Raw genomic sequence first — 18,293 nt, 5'->3', positions numbered from 1 at the left:
AATAAATTATGGTATGTATTTGAAAACTATATTGGTAAATATAATTTATTTCCAAATGTAAATTAGATATTTCAAATAATGATAAACATAATTTATGAATTCATTGAAACTAATAACATAGAAAGAGTAATTGGAATAAAGTAGCTTCATGATTCTGAAAAATTTCTAAAAAGCATTTGCCAATTAAGTCTTATATTTGAGATAATAAATTTAGTGATGTGATTTTCAGTAGTTTATATTTTTTTGTTTTTCATCTTTAATCTTTTCACCATCCTATTCTTTTGGTCAGCACCCTGTTAGAGCCAGATTATCTTTCCATTTTGAACTTGAATGCAAACCATACTGTGGAGCATGAGATCTGACTTTCTAAACGGCCACCAAGGAGCTTAATGAACAGGGATGTTAGTTCCGCTTTGGATAAACCCTGGCCAATGAGACACAGAAGACAAGAGAGAGCTAAGAAGGTATATGCTTTCTCTTCTCCCTCCTCCATGGACTAATAATGCTGCATGTGGTTTCTTCTTGTAATCCTCCTGAAAAAGTTCTGTGTGCCAAGTGCTGACCACTCAACACATTGTAAAGTGGCAGCCAGGAGACTAATATATCACAGCACATCAGTCCACATCTTCTCTTGCCTCATTTCTGTATGTCCTCTCTATTGTTGCCTGGGACCTGCCTTCCCAAATAAATGTCATCAATTTAATCTCTGACTTTGTTCTGGTTTTAGAGGCCCTGGCTAAGATAGTCATTGAATTGTACAATTGTTATTTGTTCACTTTATGTGACTTTATAATATAATCATCAAAAAGTTTATATTTAAATTTAAATTTATATAATGTGAAGTGTCAAATGTATTTCAACAAAAAATAAAATAAAAATCTATTTAGAAAGGAAACAGAAAAATATTGTATCTAAAATAATATTTTAGTAAGGCAGCCGAGTTAATAAAGTAATCACAAACTCAATTTTAAAAAATCAAATACCAGTTTTGTGTATACAATACTCAGCTAGAAAATATCATTAGACATGATATAGAAAATATATGCATAAATTTACAAAAATCTTTTATATGCTTTTTAAAAAACTATTGTGATACATACTATCTAATTTTGATGTTACACCTTGTCTCCACCCCACTATATAATATAACTGTGTCAAGGCTACATGCTAGTGAAATTTCCCCTAGAATTATGAAATAGCCAAACCTCTATACCTGTCAACAGAACCAAGAAATTCATGCAATCTGCAGGTTTTGTAATTGTTTCCCAGCCTTATTATAGTTCATTCATTAATTCATCCATTTACTTATTCATTAAAAAATTATTTTTGGCCAACTATTCTATAGACTGGCTTGTAGGTCCTGGGAGTGACAGTAAACAAGACAGACATAATCTTTGCTTTTCTGATGCTTACATTGTACTGAGGGAGATAGGAAAATGTTAAAATTGTATAACCCAAGAACTAATAGTAGTGTAGAATTCAAGTTGTTGAGCAAGATTATACATTTCTTAGGGTAGAACTTGCTATCAATTAATATTCCAATATTATTTCTCCAATTTTATTTTTTCCCAAAGATTGTAATAAAACAGATCTTTAAGAAATCCTCAATAATCATTATACAGACTTAATAGATGCCAGTTTAATGTATACATAAGTGTTCATCAAATTAGATACAATAATTTCTGTATTATTCCTACAGTGAATATTTCTTTTTTAGATGGAGAAGATTTGAGTCTTATATGAAGTTTAAAAGGAATTTTAAGGATGGAAAATGTGGAAAATATTCGGCAATTTAATGCTCAGGGGTGGTGTGGGAAAAAACTGAAATACATGATACTAGATCTCGATTTCAAAAACAGTCTTTCTGAATTCAAAAACTAGAAAAAAATATTTCCAAACAGCATGAAATCGTATAACAGCATTTTAAAGGGCCATAATCTTTTTTTAAATTTTTATCTCTATTGTAGAATTTAATTTTTCCTAAGCTTTTCATCTACTTGTATCAATCAAATCAAATATTCTTCAGTATTGTTTATTGTATATAAATACAGAATTTACTCTAAATATGTTTGTCACTCTTGAATTGGATTATGTATACTTTTCTTAACAAAAGTTCTGATTGTTCTCTATTAACCAGGAAGTAAGAATTCATATGGAATAGAATTTCTCTCAAACATCCGTCCTCAATGTGTGATTTAGAATTGAATACTCTTACTACTCAAAAGAGTGAAGTTTCCGACACTGTAATCTAAGCACACTGTAGTGCAATTTACAATGGAAAATGATTTCCTGAGATAAGTTGTCAGTTCTTGAAAATGCATAAATATAGAACATAAATTCCTCAACTGGAGCATGATAACACAGAATATGTACGTGAAATACAAATGGCTTCACAATTCTGAGGAAATTCTCACAGTATTTTGTATAATTAGACTGTTTATCTGAAAAAAAAATTGGTTAAGTGTATGTTATTTCTAATTTCTCTTTTACATACACATGTATATGTACTTTTATGTGAAAAGCTTAGGAAAGACTTTCTTGGCAAACGTAGGAAAATTATCCGGTTGCATACGCTATGGAAAAACCATTAGGGAGTATAAAATTTTAAAAGCTCCATCACTTCATTTTCTGCTAGAACACAAACGATGCACCTCTTATTGACCTATGGCGTTGAGGTTTCCATTTGTTCAGCCAGCACTTCACCTGCCATAAAACTGAGAGAAAGTCCTGCTTTAGCTTCTTGTTTCCCCAAATCAAGATAAATGAGTGGCCTGAAGGATAAGCAAATGCAAAGACCTGACAACCCAAGAATACTGAGTCATTCTGCAGACTATTAAAATACCAAATTGAGAAGATTATAGTCAAGAAGTAAATGACAAATAGCAAGAGAAAGGAGATCACAGTTTGAATGGCTCTTATGTGGACCTCGGTCCTGGGATCTTGGGATCCTTTGCCACTAAGCTGCATCTTCTTGAGATGTTTCCACAGGGAAAAGATCAGCAGCAGAGAAGACATCAGGGATGTAGAAAAGGATACGAAGTTTGCAAGCGTGAATAGAGTCATAAACGAAAGGTGCACGATGTCCATCGATTTGGTATTCCGGGTGATGTTTCCTTCACAGTAACTCATCCATATATTTCTATCTATACTTACCAATACAACTTGGAAAAACAAGAAGACCAAAGTCCCCAACAGTATTGTGAGAATCACTCTTTTAACTCTCCACTTTAGGTGAAGAAATATAAGGCTGGAAAAATTGGCTATCTTGAGCAAATAAAGTATGCTGAGGCTAGTCGCGAGCCAGACACTAAAATGGTTGCTTACTGTCCAGATCACTTTCAAAATAATTCTTACTTCTGAACTACATAAAGCTGGATAAAACACAGTTGCAGACCAGTTTATTACTGATACGCAGAGTAAACTTATTCTGGAGACCGCCAGAGCAGTGAGAATTCCATCAACTAAGAAGATCTTTTGTCCCTTGATCCAGTCGATACAGTTCACCAGTGCTATGAAGCCATTGGCAAAATTTCCTAGAACAAATTCTGCTATTGCAAAGATGGAAAGAATGCTCAGTAGTAAATTTATCATGTCTAAAAAAGAAGAAAAAAAACAGTCTAATATTTTTTAATATTCTGACCTTAAGACCTATGTACAGCTGATCTTAAATCTGCATAAAATTCTTGTTTCTTTTGAATTCTGTCACCAGTGGCAAGCAGGAAAGTGCCAGAGTATGCTAATAGAAGAGCTCAATGCCGTCTTTGTAAAATACATTGTTATTCCTCCAACAGCTCAAATTAAGTCCTATTCATATGCTTTATGTCCTACTGTAGGCTAGAGTATTTCCTAACTAATGTTGACTGTGAAAGCTGAATTCTCATTTGCTAGCATGCAAATAAAGACATATTCTATTTCATCGTTTTGCAATTTTCTTTCTTTTAACTCTCCATAATTTGTGTTCATCAACTTTGTCATTAGTTAAATTTAAAAACTCAATACATTGAATACACAGCAAATGCTAAATTATTATACAACGTTACTATAGATTTTTGTTTTTTGTCAAATTTAAGCAGAAAGAATCCAAGACTTTTCCCATTAAAACATCACAGATTTCTTGGGAACCCTAAGAAAGCTAATACTCAGGGCTGGTTGCTGAAAATTAACATTTAAGTATAATTTTATTGTTTATAAACTCATAAGCACACAAGCACACATACACACATGAATACATTCACGCATGCATCTCATGATTGGATAAATTATTATCCCATAATTTCAAAAGTGGAAAATGAATCTCAGGGAGGTCATCTAGGTTTAAATCCTTTTCTTCTTTCAGCTTTTTCAGCCCATTATTAATAGTTATCAAACCTATCTCTATGTCGGGGCTTTGATAAAGTTTGTCTTTTGAGTCTATTTAACATTTAAAGATTAATTATTTAATTAAAATATTCATAAATTGTATAAATATTCCTTGGAAACTTCAAAAGAGCATGTGGTTGTCATTGTAGAGTCTAGACTCCTCTGTATATGAATATTCACTTTTATGTTTCTCTGTTCAATTTATTTCTGACTACTTAATATTTTTAAGATTAATAAATGTTAAAATCTGCCTCGAACCTTAGATTCTAACCAGTTTCAGTTTTTATATTATAATGGATTTTAGAGAAGGAACTTAGAGCTGGACTACCAGGAAGGAAAATCCAGATTCTCAGATCTTGGATTCTTAAAATTATTCTCTGCCTTGGTATAGTCATCAGTAAACTGCAAGTGATAATATTATCCTGTTTGGTGGGCTTGGTGAGGAGTAAGCACACTATTCATGTAGAGTGCTTTCAATGTGCCTGTCTGGTACAGACAGAGCAGGCACTGAGAATTGTTATTCATTTGACCCTGTTTTAGTTGGTACTTCAGAATTAACCTGGGAGACCTCTACTTGTGAGTACAATGCAGCAGTTGAAAAAAGAAAGATTTCCTCCTGCAACGACTAGGATAAGGGGAATAAATTGTCAGAATTATGTTTTAAATGCATCACAGAGCTGTGTTTGGAGGGAGGACCAATGAACCAAAATCCAGGTAACGGGGGTGACGTCTTACATGAAGAGATGATCTATATGTTCAGTGCAATCCGCAGCAAGTCCCGGAGGGCTAATATGCAGAAAGCGAAAATCATTCCTAAAACGTATATGAAAAAGCTAAGCACTCAGAATTGCCAAAATAATCTTTAAAAAATAACGAAGTTGGAGTGTTACTGTTCCTGATTTCAAAGTTTCCTGCAAAGCTGCATTAATCAAGATAGTGTGGTACTAAAAGAATAATAGACGTATGTGACAATGAACCACAACTGAGGTTCAGAAGTTGACACTCACCATCATGGTCAAATCATTTTTAAAAAGATAGCTTGTCAATTAATAAGGAAACAATCCTTTTTTTTTTTAAACAAATGATCATCGGAAAATTGGATATCCACATACATACAGTTGAATTTAGACCCTTGTTTCACACTATATGCAAAAATTAACTTAAAATCGATCGTAGAACTAAATGGAAGAGCTCAATCAATAAAACTTTTAAAATAAAGCATAGGAGAAAAGTTTGTAAACTTGGGTTAGGTTGTCCTCTTAGATACAATACCCAAAGTGTAATGCATAGAATTTAAAAATTAATTATTTGGACTACATCAAAATTCAAAACTTTTGCTCTGCAAAACACAAATCTGATTTCAGGAATGTGGAGCTATAGTAATTAGATCAATGTGGTACTGTTGTTTGCTTATAGAAATAAATAAATAGGCAGAATAGAGTGTCTACTAATAAATTCACACAGGTAAGGTCAGTTCATTTTCAAGAAAAGAACCAAAATAATTTAATGGGAAACAAAATTCTCTTCAATAACAACAATGGGAAACTGAATAACAGTATGGAAAAATGAACTTCAATTCTTCTCTCACACCATACAAAAAAATTAATCTGAGGTGATCACAGACCTAAACATAAAAGATAAAATAATAGTTTCTAGAAAAGAATGGATAATATTTTTGTGATCTTGAGATAGGCAAAGATTTCTTAGCTAGGATGCACACAAACACACATACTCATACATACAAATACAACAAAACAAAAGAGAAAAAAGAAATAAATTAAACTTCATGAAAAGACACTATCAAGAAAATAAAAATATTTGCCATTAGTGGTAGATGTATATATAAAATATAGTATCACATTATGAAACACTCTCAATCCTCTCAAAAGCTGGCCCTGACCTCAATGCTCTGAAAATGTCAGGCCACTGGCGAGACTCATTAAAGGCAGTTTGACTAGTAAAGAAGAGGTTTTTCATGAACATTTACAACCTGCTATGTTCAATACCTCTTTTAAGTGCACAAACACAGCACATTGCACTAATGCAGCTACAGTGCATTCATATTGCTTTTAACTGTATACATATATATAACACATATATAAACAAATGACTGTCTTTTCATAAATCATATATACCAAACACTTCTTCAGCCCTATACTAAGAAAACAAATATCTCAATTTAAGTAAGCAAAATATTTCAACAGACTTTTAACAAAAGAAAATACAATTAATCAATTAAAAGGTATTCAACATTATCACATATAAAGAAAACTCAGATTAAAATTACAATGAAACACCACCTCAAGTCCATCAGATGCTAAGATTACAAAACTGACCATGCCAGATTTTGGCACTGATGTAAATCAACTGGAACTCTCAAATATTTCTGCTATTAGTGCAAAGTGATACAGCCACTTTGAAGAACCGTTTGACAGTTTCTTAAAAAGCCAAACACCCATTCCTCACTATTTCACTCTGTGTTTAATTACCCAAGATGAATAAAAAGCATGTCCACAAAATGATTTACACAAGAACATTAATATCACCTTTATTCATTGAGTCCAAAGAACCTAAATATACATCAACAGGGGGATTAAGTAATAAATTATGGAATATTCATAGAATCAAATACCATTCAGCAGTAAAAGGAACAAACTACTTATATATACAACAATATAAATTAGCCCTCCAAAATTATGATGAGTGAAAAAAACTAGAAAAAAAAAGTATACACACTCTTTTTGAAAAAGTATGATTTCATTTATGTTAAATTCTAGAATGGGCAAAATAAGACAGCACAAAAATGATTATCTGGAATCTTACTTCAAAAGGGCATAAATTACCTTTTGTGATGATTAGATTGCTCTATATTTTGATTATAGTTAATGTTTTAAGGATGTATACACTGTTTAATCTCATCAAATTGTATATTAAAGTGAGAGTATTTTACTACATGTAAATTATACTTCATTAACATTAATTTCAAAGGAAAATACGGTAAATAAAAAATTCTGAAGTGAGGGCATTTTTGACATTTTCAGATGAACAAAATCTTAACAAGACCTCACTCATGGAAATTCTAAGGGAATTCTAAATGAAATCTGCCAACCATGTGAGTGAGTTGGGAAGTGGATTTTTCCCCAGTCAAGGCTGCAGAGGAGAATCCAGTCTAATGCAGACTTTGACTGCGGCTTGGTGAGATCCTGAAGCAGAGAACACAGCTAAGCATTGCCCAGACTCCTGAGCCCCCTAAAACTGTGAGATGAGAAATGTGTGTTTCTTTGATTAAGCCACTAAATCTGTGGTAATCTGTAACACAGCAAGAGCAAATGAATACAATGGCATCAACTGGGAATTTGGGTTTTGGTCTGTTTGGGGGAGAACAGCTATTCTCTGTCTGAGGAGAAATGCCCCAGAATTTGGTCTGCTACTCTTTGTCTATTTTTCTGTGTAAGAATATACTTTCTCTGGAGAGGATCATGGTGTTCTTACATCTGTACTAGTGAATGGTTATGATCTATATGCATTGTCTGCTGAGGCTGAAGTTCTACATTCAAAGCAGCAAGCTCTCTGTATGTCTGTTCGCAACTGACGAAAGCTTTCAACTATAGTAACGTGAGTCTTAAATCTTTGCTTACCTCTGGAAATATTAATAAAATGGATTACGTAGTCTCTCATATGAAGCGTCAGTGGCAGATAAGGATGCTGTTTGGAGCTTTTAGCAGGCCTCTTTAGGTAAATCACAGCGCAGGTTCTTAGAATTTTGGTGCAAATTCCTGCCATCCTCTGTAGCTAGAGAAACAGTCCTTGGCTTGCTACTGGGCCTTCACAGAGACCAAACTCTTCATCATCGACCACCAAGTTTCCCTGTGACCTGAGCTTCCCACCATGAACAAAGTGTTATCTGACCCACCAAGCCATAAAATTGGGCATACACAATCATCAAATGGAAGCGGTATAGACATGATGATCAGGTCCAACCAGGTCCTGATGACACCAGTAAGTTACATGAAGAAGTAGCCCAAATGCTATGGTCCCCACTTCTGCTACACTGCTTAGTCTCTTCCAGCGTGCACCTATGGCCTCATGGGGAGTTCCCTATGATCAGTTGACAGAGGAAGACAAGAGGTGGGCGTGGTTTACAAATGGTTCTGCACGATAGCAGATACCATCCAAAAGTGGGCAGCTGCAACACTTTAGCTAATGTCTCTTTCTGGGACATACTCAAAGGGCAGTAGTATGTTCCAGTGGAAAGAATTCTGAACATTGTACCTCGTTGTTCACATTGCTTGGAAGGATAGATGGATTGGGATACAGTTATATACCAAGCCAAGGACTGTGACTGATGATCTGGCTGCATGGTTAGGAATTTGGAAGGAACATGATTAGGATGTTACATTCAAGGGAATCTGAGAAAGAGGTATGTGGACAGACCTCTCTGAATGTTCACCGAAGGGTAACATTGACAGAGGAGTGTCTTAATAAACAAGTGGATAAGATGACCTGTTCTGTAGATAACAGCCAGCCTCTTTCCTCGGCCAGCCCTGTTATCACCCAGTGGGCCCATGAACAACGTGATCAGAGTGGCAGGAACAAAGGTTATGTGTGGGCTCAGCAACATGAACTTCCACTCATAAAGGCCAACCTGCTGAATGCCCGATCTGCCAGCAGGAGAGATGAACACTGAGTCCCAGATATGGTACCATTCGAGGGTTACCATCCAGTTACCTGGTGGTGGGTTGATTGCACTGGACTACTTTCATCATGGAAGAGACAACAGTTTGTTCTTACTAGAATAGATGCTTAGTGTGGTTATGGACTTGCTTTCTCTGCATATAACATTTCTTCCTAAAACTAGCATCCATGCACTTACTGAATACCTTATCCACCATCAAGGTATTGCATACAACATCGCTTCTGATCAAAGAACTAACCTCACAGCAAGAGAAGTGTGGCAGTGGGCCTGTGCTCTTCAAATTCACTGATCTTAACATGTTCCCCAGCGTCCTAAAGTAGCTGGCTTGTCAGAACGGAGGAATGGTCTCTTGAAGACTCGGTTACAGTGCCAGTTAGGTGGCAAGATCTTGCAGGGCTAGAGCAAGATTCTCCAGAAGGTTACACATACTAAGAATCAGCATCCAATATATGGTGCTGTTTCTCCAGTAGCCAAGATTTCCATGTCCAGGAATCAAAGGGTAGAAATGAATGTGTCACCACTCACTATTACACCTAGTAACCCAATGGCAAAATTTCTGTTTTCATGATCTTATGTTCTCCTGGCCTGGAGGTCACTGGACATATGGGGGTACACTTCTACCGGGAGACTCAACAATGATTCCATTGAACTGGAAGTTAAGACTACCACCTGGCCACTTTGGACTCCTTATATCCTCTAAATCAGCTACAAAGAAGGAAGATACTGTGCTGCCTGGGGTAATGGATCCACACTACCAAAGGGAAATTGGACACAATGATGGAGGTTAGAAAGAATACATCTAGGTATTCTTTAGATAGTCTCTTAGTATTATCATGCCCTATGATTTATATTAGTAAAATTCTTTTGCTTTTCTTCTACAAACCATTTTCTATGGGAAAACTGAATAAAACAGTTATAATATCACGCTCTTAAGGAAAGCATTTTTATTAGTGCTAACAAGAAAGTGGTAACAATTCCCTTCTTTTCCCTAACTTTGGTCATGGACTATATAAAATCATGGTTTAGTCACACTCCACGAAGTTGAAAGAAACTGCTAATTGATGTAACGTGACCAGTTTTCCTTCGATGGCAGCCTGCCTATTGCTGGGACATCACCACAGGCTCTCATGGGGGGAGTAAGGAACAGAACTTGATCTCAAAATATCATTCAAATAATCAAAATATAATACATTGATCATAGGGACACCATCTTATTCCATGATGTATTTTTTCAATAGTTCTTTTACATTTACTCTACTTCTAATGTTATAAATAGGGTCCTGTGCTTTAAATCCATGATTTTTAAGAGCATCCATAAATAATTTGATCAAGTAATACATTTAAAGCTAAAGAACACTCCATTTCAGATTGACTCGACTTTGCTATTTACTAAGGTAAGTTACCCACAACGATCTTTAAGAAATTACTTAGACATTGTCTAATCTATGTATGTTAACATTTGAAATATAAATCATTAAATGACATACATGATGATGATGACGATGATGATGATGATGATGATGATGATGGCAGCTAAATGGGAGATCTCTAACTGATAGTTATGGCTTCATCCAGTTTTTTTAAGTGGTGGAGTTCACTGTGATAGGAGTGAACTACCAATATTATCTTCTCCAGAGCCTCATGATACTTACATTATTCTCGGCATCAGGGCTAGCTTAAAAGCACAACTTCACCTAAAACTTAATCAAGAGTAACTTAAAATATTTCTGCCATTCTAAAAATTATGACAAAAGTGATCTCAAATAGTACTTTGCATTTGCACATGAGCATGTACATATCCACTATGTAAAAATACAGTACATAAACTTTCTTTCACATTTTAATAGCATCATTAACAAGCAAAATTCTTCCACCTGCTGATTTGCATTCCCAGCTACTGTGATTAAATCTGGGTTATTTGATTACAACAGTCAAAATACCACTACGGGTATACAAACATGTCCAAACATTACACTGAATATGTATTATGCTTTGACAAATTTATCTTTTTTCTCTGTCAAGGAACTAAGAACTTTATAGATCTAATTTGTTCATTTTCACTTTTGCATAGCATTCTATTATGCCAATATGCCATAATTTATTTGTCCATTTAATAACTGATATATGACTCCTCAACTTCAGCGATTAAGGACAATAGTAGTAGTATTCACATTTTTGCAGATACATCCTGGTACATAATGTACCAGATTTTCTAATGTGAAAAATAGGAGTACGGTTAGTGGGTCTTAGGAGATGCATCTTCACTTTAATCACATAATGCCATACTGTTGCACAAAGTTGTTTTATCAATTCATAATCTTATGAATAGTGTATAAAAATTCTTATTACTTCAGATCTTGTCAAAAATTAGAAACATCAGACTAATATTTGTACTTTTATATTTATATAAAGTATTATTACAGTTATATTACACTTAACATTTTACAATCATTTTTTTCTATTCTAATTTCAAATTTATCTTTAGTTGGGAAAATTTGCATTATTTGTTCCCTATGACTATAATTTCATATACATTTATTCATATTCTATTGTATATTTTATACATTGATCAATATTCCATTACATATTTTATAAACTTTTTCCTTCACGCTTCAAATACTCTTGTTACCAGTTAAGAGTTATTATAGCAGAGATATTTCTTTTAATTGAATATTATGTCAGATCACTTTGTGATAGTATAATTCCTTAAAGCCATGTTAGTCCTGTTTAACAAATCCTAAAAGGATCAATGAAGGAAATATTGAAATTGAAAATGAGCCTATAAGGTTTTCTATAAGGTCTGCCCTATAGAATACAGAAAGTTCTTCAAATTTTGCCCATGAAGCTAAAAGTTTTGCTTTTATCAGAGAATTTAAGATGCCACGGTAGTCTCCAGGCAATCTGTCTTAGTCTGCTGTTTCCCAAAATTATAATAAATTATAATAAAGGAAAGATAATTGAGATCAGCATGACAAGCATCATGGCCTAATAGCTCTGTACCTTAGTGAAGATCCAACTTTCTGTTAGAGTGGAAAGAAAGTAAATGATGAAGAGGAGGAAGAAGATGGTCACCATTTTCACGGCCCTCCTGTGGGCCTCTGTGCTACAGTCTCTTGATCCCACCAGGTTGAGCCACAAATTCTTGGTGTGTCTCAACAAGGAGAGAAATCAAAGGAGTGAAGACATCAGGGACAGGAGAACGGGGATAACACAGGTCAAGCTAAGAAGAAGAAGACTTTTAAGGTAGAAAATTTTATTTTCATCTAAATGCTGTCATGCTCCTTCCATGTACTCTATAGGTATTCAACTACAACTCACAAGAGCACCCTGCATTAAGAGATTAACAGACGATAAAAAGAAAGACACTAGGAAAAGCATAAGAACCACTCCGTTCACTCTCTACTTCAGCCAGATGAAAAAGAAGTGGGAAAAACCGGCTTTCTTAAGGAAGCAGAAAATGCTTAGTGAGGCGGCAAACCAGGTTGTTAAGTGATTAGTTTACCAGTAGTGTACAGATGTGGAGATAGCCCTATTAGAAATGACTCCAATAGTGTTATGCACAGTCGAATGATCCTGGCCAGAGCCAAGCTGGTGAGGATGAAATCTGCCGAGGAGACCTTCCCATTCTTGACCCATTCGATACAGTTCACCAGTTCAATAAACCCATTTCCCAGTGTTCCCAAGATGAGTTCTCCTGTTGCCACTACCAGAAAGGAGACCTTCATTCCAACTGACATTTTTATAAAAATATTTCTACTGCTGTACCTCACTGACAGCTCTGTAGTTAAACAGGTGCAGATAGACACCCATTTATGATGCTTTCTATAAATATTTCCCTCATATTTCCAGAGAGTACAACCAAAATTTTCTATGTGATGTAGTTCCAGAGTTCTTCACAAAACAGTAGTTCACTCTACTTTTATTGTTCTTCTAGTGCTAAACCAAACAGTTCTGTTAAGAGACACAAAGCTCCATGAATACCTATCATAATACACACGGTCAGCTACTATGTAATTTGCAGAGTAAACACAAATGATGTCCATTTATCCTAGCACCAGCTGCAAATTTCCATTTGTGCCACTGACTAAAAGGATAAAATCAAGTATGTAAACATGCAAATATGACAGAGATTATTTTCCACTAATTTGTACTTTCATCTCCCTGAGCCATACATTTAAATGCAAATATTTTAAATTTTGAATACAAATTGCCAGGAAAAAAAACCTTATACAATTTTGTCATATGTGTTACTTATTAATAAGATCGTCCTACCTACCCAATATTTTTGTTGATACAATTTTATTTATAAAAATAATAATTGCAATTATTTCTACTTCAAAGAGCACACCCAAGTTCTAGAACTAATAACCAAAAATAATTAATACATAATATTGTAGAAGCTAAATCAGAAGTTATAAGCAGAACATACTGGGTATGTACATGAGAAAACCACAAATGTTACAATGTGGAATCAATTTTGGGTTTATGAACACAGGAATATTTAGTAGGAACTTGAATTATTTAGAATTTATGAAGAAATAGAGAAATTAATTCAAGACTGATATAAAGGCATGTCAAATTATCAAAGTGATGTAAACAAGCTATGGCATACTTCTAAACAGAACTTCTTTTGCTTTACATTAACTTATTAGCTATTCCAGCATAAATGTTACTAAGTGCCCTCCAACATCGTATTCTAAATTAAATGTTTCCATCTTCTTTCTAGGCTACAGAGTGACTATATTTTTCAGCTTCCCTTACACATGGTTATGGTAATGTGACTGAATCTGAACATTTTTCGAGTGAAAATTATGTGTATCATTTATAGACCCATCCTCCCCAAAATCTCTCCATGCATGCTCTTTACGCCTTTCTTCCCCCTGGCTGTCTGGTATGGAGGCGACTCCAAGGTAAACTTGGCAGCCCCATCCTCAAGATGGCATACTTATGATCAGCCCGATTGTCTGGATGACTGCATAGAGATGGCTCCTCAGGCACACCAGTACTGTTGAAAGAGCAATACTAAATTTAGATTATATATGAAGCACTTTATATTTGGGGGCCTATTTTGACAGCAGTTCATTTACCCAGTCTAAGGCAGTAATTGGAAAAGAGCATGTGCAAATTTTTTAAAGGCATTTGAATGGTGAAGAAACAGAACTAGGAAATTTATGCCAGCTGCAGATTTTGTGATAGGTTTTGTTGGATTTCCAGAACTAATGTAGTTAATTTATTCTTTTATTTAGTCACCAAAATGTCATTTTGTTGAGCTATTGTATGGGCTGGCTTTCATGTCTTGGGGAGTAAGCAGGACAAAGGATGGACATGATCACCACATAACAGTGCTTATATTCTGCTGGGGCAGCAGAGGGTTGAAAATAAATGAATAAACTATCTATGGAAAATATTTATCTTAAAGTTTAGATAATGTTAAAATTTCATAATACTAAGAATTAATAAAGATGTGTAAATGCAGTTGTTAACAAAATTACATTTTTTCTTGTAATAAAACTTGCTACCAAATTTATGTCAATACTTTATATTTCGCCACTTTCCACAAGATTATAATAAAACAGATCTGAAGACCTTTTGATAATCATTACATAGACATCATAGATACCATTTTCGTAAATGCAAAAAGGTCACTGACTTATATACTATAATTTTTTACTATTCTTATCTGGGTCTTTGTATCTAAAGTTTAAAAGAAAATTTTAGCTAGCAAGACAGAGGAGATGACTAGCAATTCAGAGGCCCAAAGCTGGTTAAGAAAATTGGATAATTTGACATCAATTTTCAACTTCAAAAAAGGACTTCTTAATTTCAATACTGTAAGAAATGGCTTCTCTAACTACATATGGAAACATAGCAACATTAGAAATGTCATGATCGTTTTTCTTTCTTCTTCATCTCTATCATAGAACTAGATTTATTTCTAAGCTTTCACCTACTTGCACTAAATCTAATAATCTTTAGTACTGTTTATTGTACGCAAATATAAAAATTATTCTAAATGTTTTTGTCATTCTTTAATTTTATTGTATACATCTTTTCCTAACGACAGTTCTGATTGTTCTCAATTAACCATGAAGTAAAAATTCACAATGCAATAATACCTATCAACCATCCATCCTCAATGCATGATTTACATATTTTTATTTATTTTATTTTTTTATTTTTTAGGAGACGCAACCCTTGATTGACCTCACTCATTTCCCCAAATCAGGATAAATGAGTGGCCTGAAGGATACAAAGACCTTGTCAGTTTATAATCCCTTATTTTTTTTATTTTTTATGCCTACAGCATCTGGTCTTCTTAGGTGGTCTTCCACCCAAGTACTAACCAGGCCAGACCATGCTTAGCTTTCTAGATCAGACGGGATCAGGCTTGTTCAGGGTAGCATGGCAATAGACTCTCAATGCGTGATTTAGAATTGAATATCCTTAGCATCCAGAAGACTTGATGTTCAAATAATAAAATCTAAATACACTGTGGTACACGTGTGTGGTACTAATTACAACAGAAAATAGCAATAATTTTTGAGATGAGTTGTCAATTCTTAGAAGTGCATAAATATAGATCATAAATTTTTCAATTCCAAGATGATAACATAAACTATATATGTGAAATACTCATGGCTTCATAATTCTTGAGGAATTTCTTACAATATCTTGTAAAATTAGATTACTTACCTGAAAAAAATTACATGGTAATCATATAATCTTTGTGTTTTTCATAAACATATACACATGTATATTTTTGTGATAAACTTAGGTAAAAGATTTTCTGGGTAAACCTTACCCAATTATATACACATTAGAAAAAGCAGAAATACAAAACGTTACAGACTCCATCAGTTTGTTTTCTGCCCGAAGACACACGATGCTCCACTTCTTTCCTTTCTTTCAGCCAGCACCTCAGCTGCTGCAGAAATGACAGAAAGGCCTGTCTTAGTTTCTTGTTTCCCCAAATCAGGATAAATGAGTGGCCTGAAGGATACAAGATTTCAAGAACTTTGAAAAGCGGGAAATCTGGTTTGTTCTTCATCGTATTAGAATTCCAAACTGAGAAGATCAGAGTCAGGAAGTAAATAGCAAGAAGCAAGAGAAAGGAGATCACAGTTTGCATGGCTCTTATGTGGACCTCAGTCCTGGGATCTTGGGATCCTTTGCCACTAAGCTGCATCTTCTTGAGATGTTTCCACAGGGAAAAGATCAGCAGCAGAGAAGACATCAGGGATGTAGAAAAGGGTACAAAGTTTGCAAGCGTGAATACAGTCATATTTGAAATGTGCGCCATGTTCCTCAATTTGGTATTGCAGGTGGTTTCCTTCATATTCATTCATTTGCATATTTTTATCTATGCTTACAACTGTAAGATGAAAAACCAAGAAGACCAAAGTCCCCAACAGTATTGTGAGAATCACTCCTTTAACTCTCCACTTTAGGTGAAGAAATATAAGGCTGGAAAAACTGGCTATCTTCAGCACATAAAGTATGCTGAGGCTAGTCGCGAGCCAGACACTAAAATGGTTGCTTACTGTCCAGATCACATTAAAAATAATTCTTACTTCTGAACTACGTAAAGCTTGATTAAACATAGTTGCAGACCAGTTTATTACTGATACGCTGAGTAAACTTATTCTGGAGACCGCAGAGCAGTGAGAATTCCATCAACTAAGAAGATCTTTTGTCCCTTGATCCAGTCGATACAGTTCACCAGTGCTATGAAGCCATTGGCAAAATTTCCTAGAATAAATTCTAGTATAAAGATGAAAAGAATGCTCACTGGTAAACTTATCATGTCTAAAAAGAAAAAAAAGAAATGGCTGAGTCTAATATCACTGGTCGTGATTTCTTTAATATTCTGACCTTAATTTTTATGTGCAGTTCATTTCTGAGTTTGCAATAGAGGCCTTGTTTCTTTTTAATTCTGTGACTAATGTCTAGCAGGAAAGCATCAGGATATGTTAACTGATGAGTTCAGTGCTGTCTTTATGAAAAACATATTATTGCCTAAAAGCACAGAGTGACTCCTATTCGTGTGGCGTGTCCCTGCTACGGGCTGGAATATTTCATTACTGATGTTGATGTGAAAGCCGAATTCTCATTTGCTAGTATGCAAATTAAAACATGTTGTTTTGCATTTTTTCCCTTGTTTAACTCCATAATTTGTGTTCATCAACATTAGTTATTTGTTAGTAAAATTCAAAAACCCCATACTTTGAACATACAGTTAATGTCTAAACTCTTCGCTGTAGCTTGGTCATAATAAGTAGGATCATCATCACTATGGATTTTTTTTTTTTTAGTGCCAGAATTCAACCTTTTCCTACCAAAAGCATCCAAGATTTTCTTGGGAACCCTGTGAAGACCAATACATTCTAAAAACTAGTGGATGATAACTAATACTTATATATAACATTACTGTCTATAAGGTCATAAACACACACACACACACCACACACACACACACACATACGAACACACTTACATCTCAGAGATAAAATTATTTTCCTATACTTTCCAACATGTAAAATCAGTATCAGGAGGCCATCTAGGTTTAAATGCTGCTTTTCTCCCATGCAGACTTTTCAACACATTATTAACATCTATCAAACATATCTCGTGCTTGGGTCTTTGATAAAGTTTCTCCTTTGAGTTTAATATTTAAATATTAATATTTAATTAGAATAGTCCGTAATTTTGTAAACATTTGTGGGCAAAGAAACTCTTATTTTTCATTGCATATTCCAGACTTCTATATATGAATATTTGGTTTTATCTTTCTGTTTAATTCATTTTTGACTACTTACCTTTTTTAAAGATTACTAGGTGTTAAAATCAGCCTCCACCCTTGGGTTTTATTGAGTTAATAGTACAATTGTTTTCAGAGGAGGATCTTGGAGCTGGACTGCCAGGATGGAAAACTCGATTCTCTGCTTCGAATGTTGGTTAACTTAGAGACTCTCTTATAAAACTACCCTCTGCCTTATCAGTAAAATATCACACAACAATGATATCTTATTTGGGTGGACTTCGTGAGGAGTAAGTATGCTCTCTGTGTAGAGTGCTTTCAATTGTGCCTGTCTGACATAAACCAATTAGGCATGGAGGATGGTTATTTCTTAGATCCTGTGTTATTTGATACTTTAAAGTTAACCTGAGAGATTTTCCACTTGTGAATACAATGTAGCAGTTGAAAAAAAAAAGCCAGATTTCCTCCTACAACAAAGAT

At 34.5% G+C, this 18,293-nt stretch overlaps 2 protein-coding genes and 1 pseudogene across 2 annotated transcripts; 1 reads left to right on the top strand and 2 right to left on the bottom strand.

The window, feature by feature from the left end:
* Positions 1-1,015: 1,015 nt before the first annotated feature.
* Positions 1,016-3,673, bottom strand: LOC107510236 (putative taste receptor type 2 member 33). The gene is given in 2 exon segments (XM_036237051.1): positions 1,016-2,677; positions 2,680-3,673. Coding segments are annotated over 2 exon segments (1,002 nt in total). The 5' UTR covers positions 3,592-3,673; the 3' UTR covers positions 1,016-2,587.
* A 1,384-nt stretch (positions 3,674-5,057) lies between these two features.
* On the top strand, positions 5,058-9,885 carry LOC107516528 (annotated as a pseudogene).
* A 5,909-nt stretch (positions 9,886-15,794) lies between these two features.
* LOC107506195 (putative taste receptor type 2 member 33) lies at positions 15,795-16,874 on the bottom strand. Its single transcript, XM_036237050.1, is given in 4 exon segments — positions 15,795-15,961; positions 15,963-16,380; positions 16,382-16,712; positions 16,715-16,874. Coding segments are annotated over 4 exon segments (1,002 nt in total). The 5' UTR covers positions 16,860-16,874; the 3' UTR covers positions 15,795-15,853.
* Between the last annotated feature and the right edge of the window lie 1,419 nt (positions 16,875-18,293).

This window comes from Rousettus aegyptiacus, unplaced genomic scaffold (genome assembly GCF_014176215.1).
Source record: "Rousettus aegyptiacus isolate mRouAeg1 unplaced genomic scaffold, mRouAeg1.p scaffold_m13_p_2, whole genome shotgun sequence".
In the NCBI taxonomy this organism is placed as follows: domain Eukaryota; kingdom Metazoa; phylum Chordata; class Mammalia; order Chiroptera; family Pteropodidae; genus Rousettus; species Rousettus aegyptiacus.
Note: the sequence above shows the minus strand (reverse complement) of the source record. Positions and strands in the feature narration are given on the sequence as shown.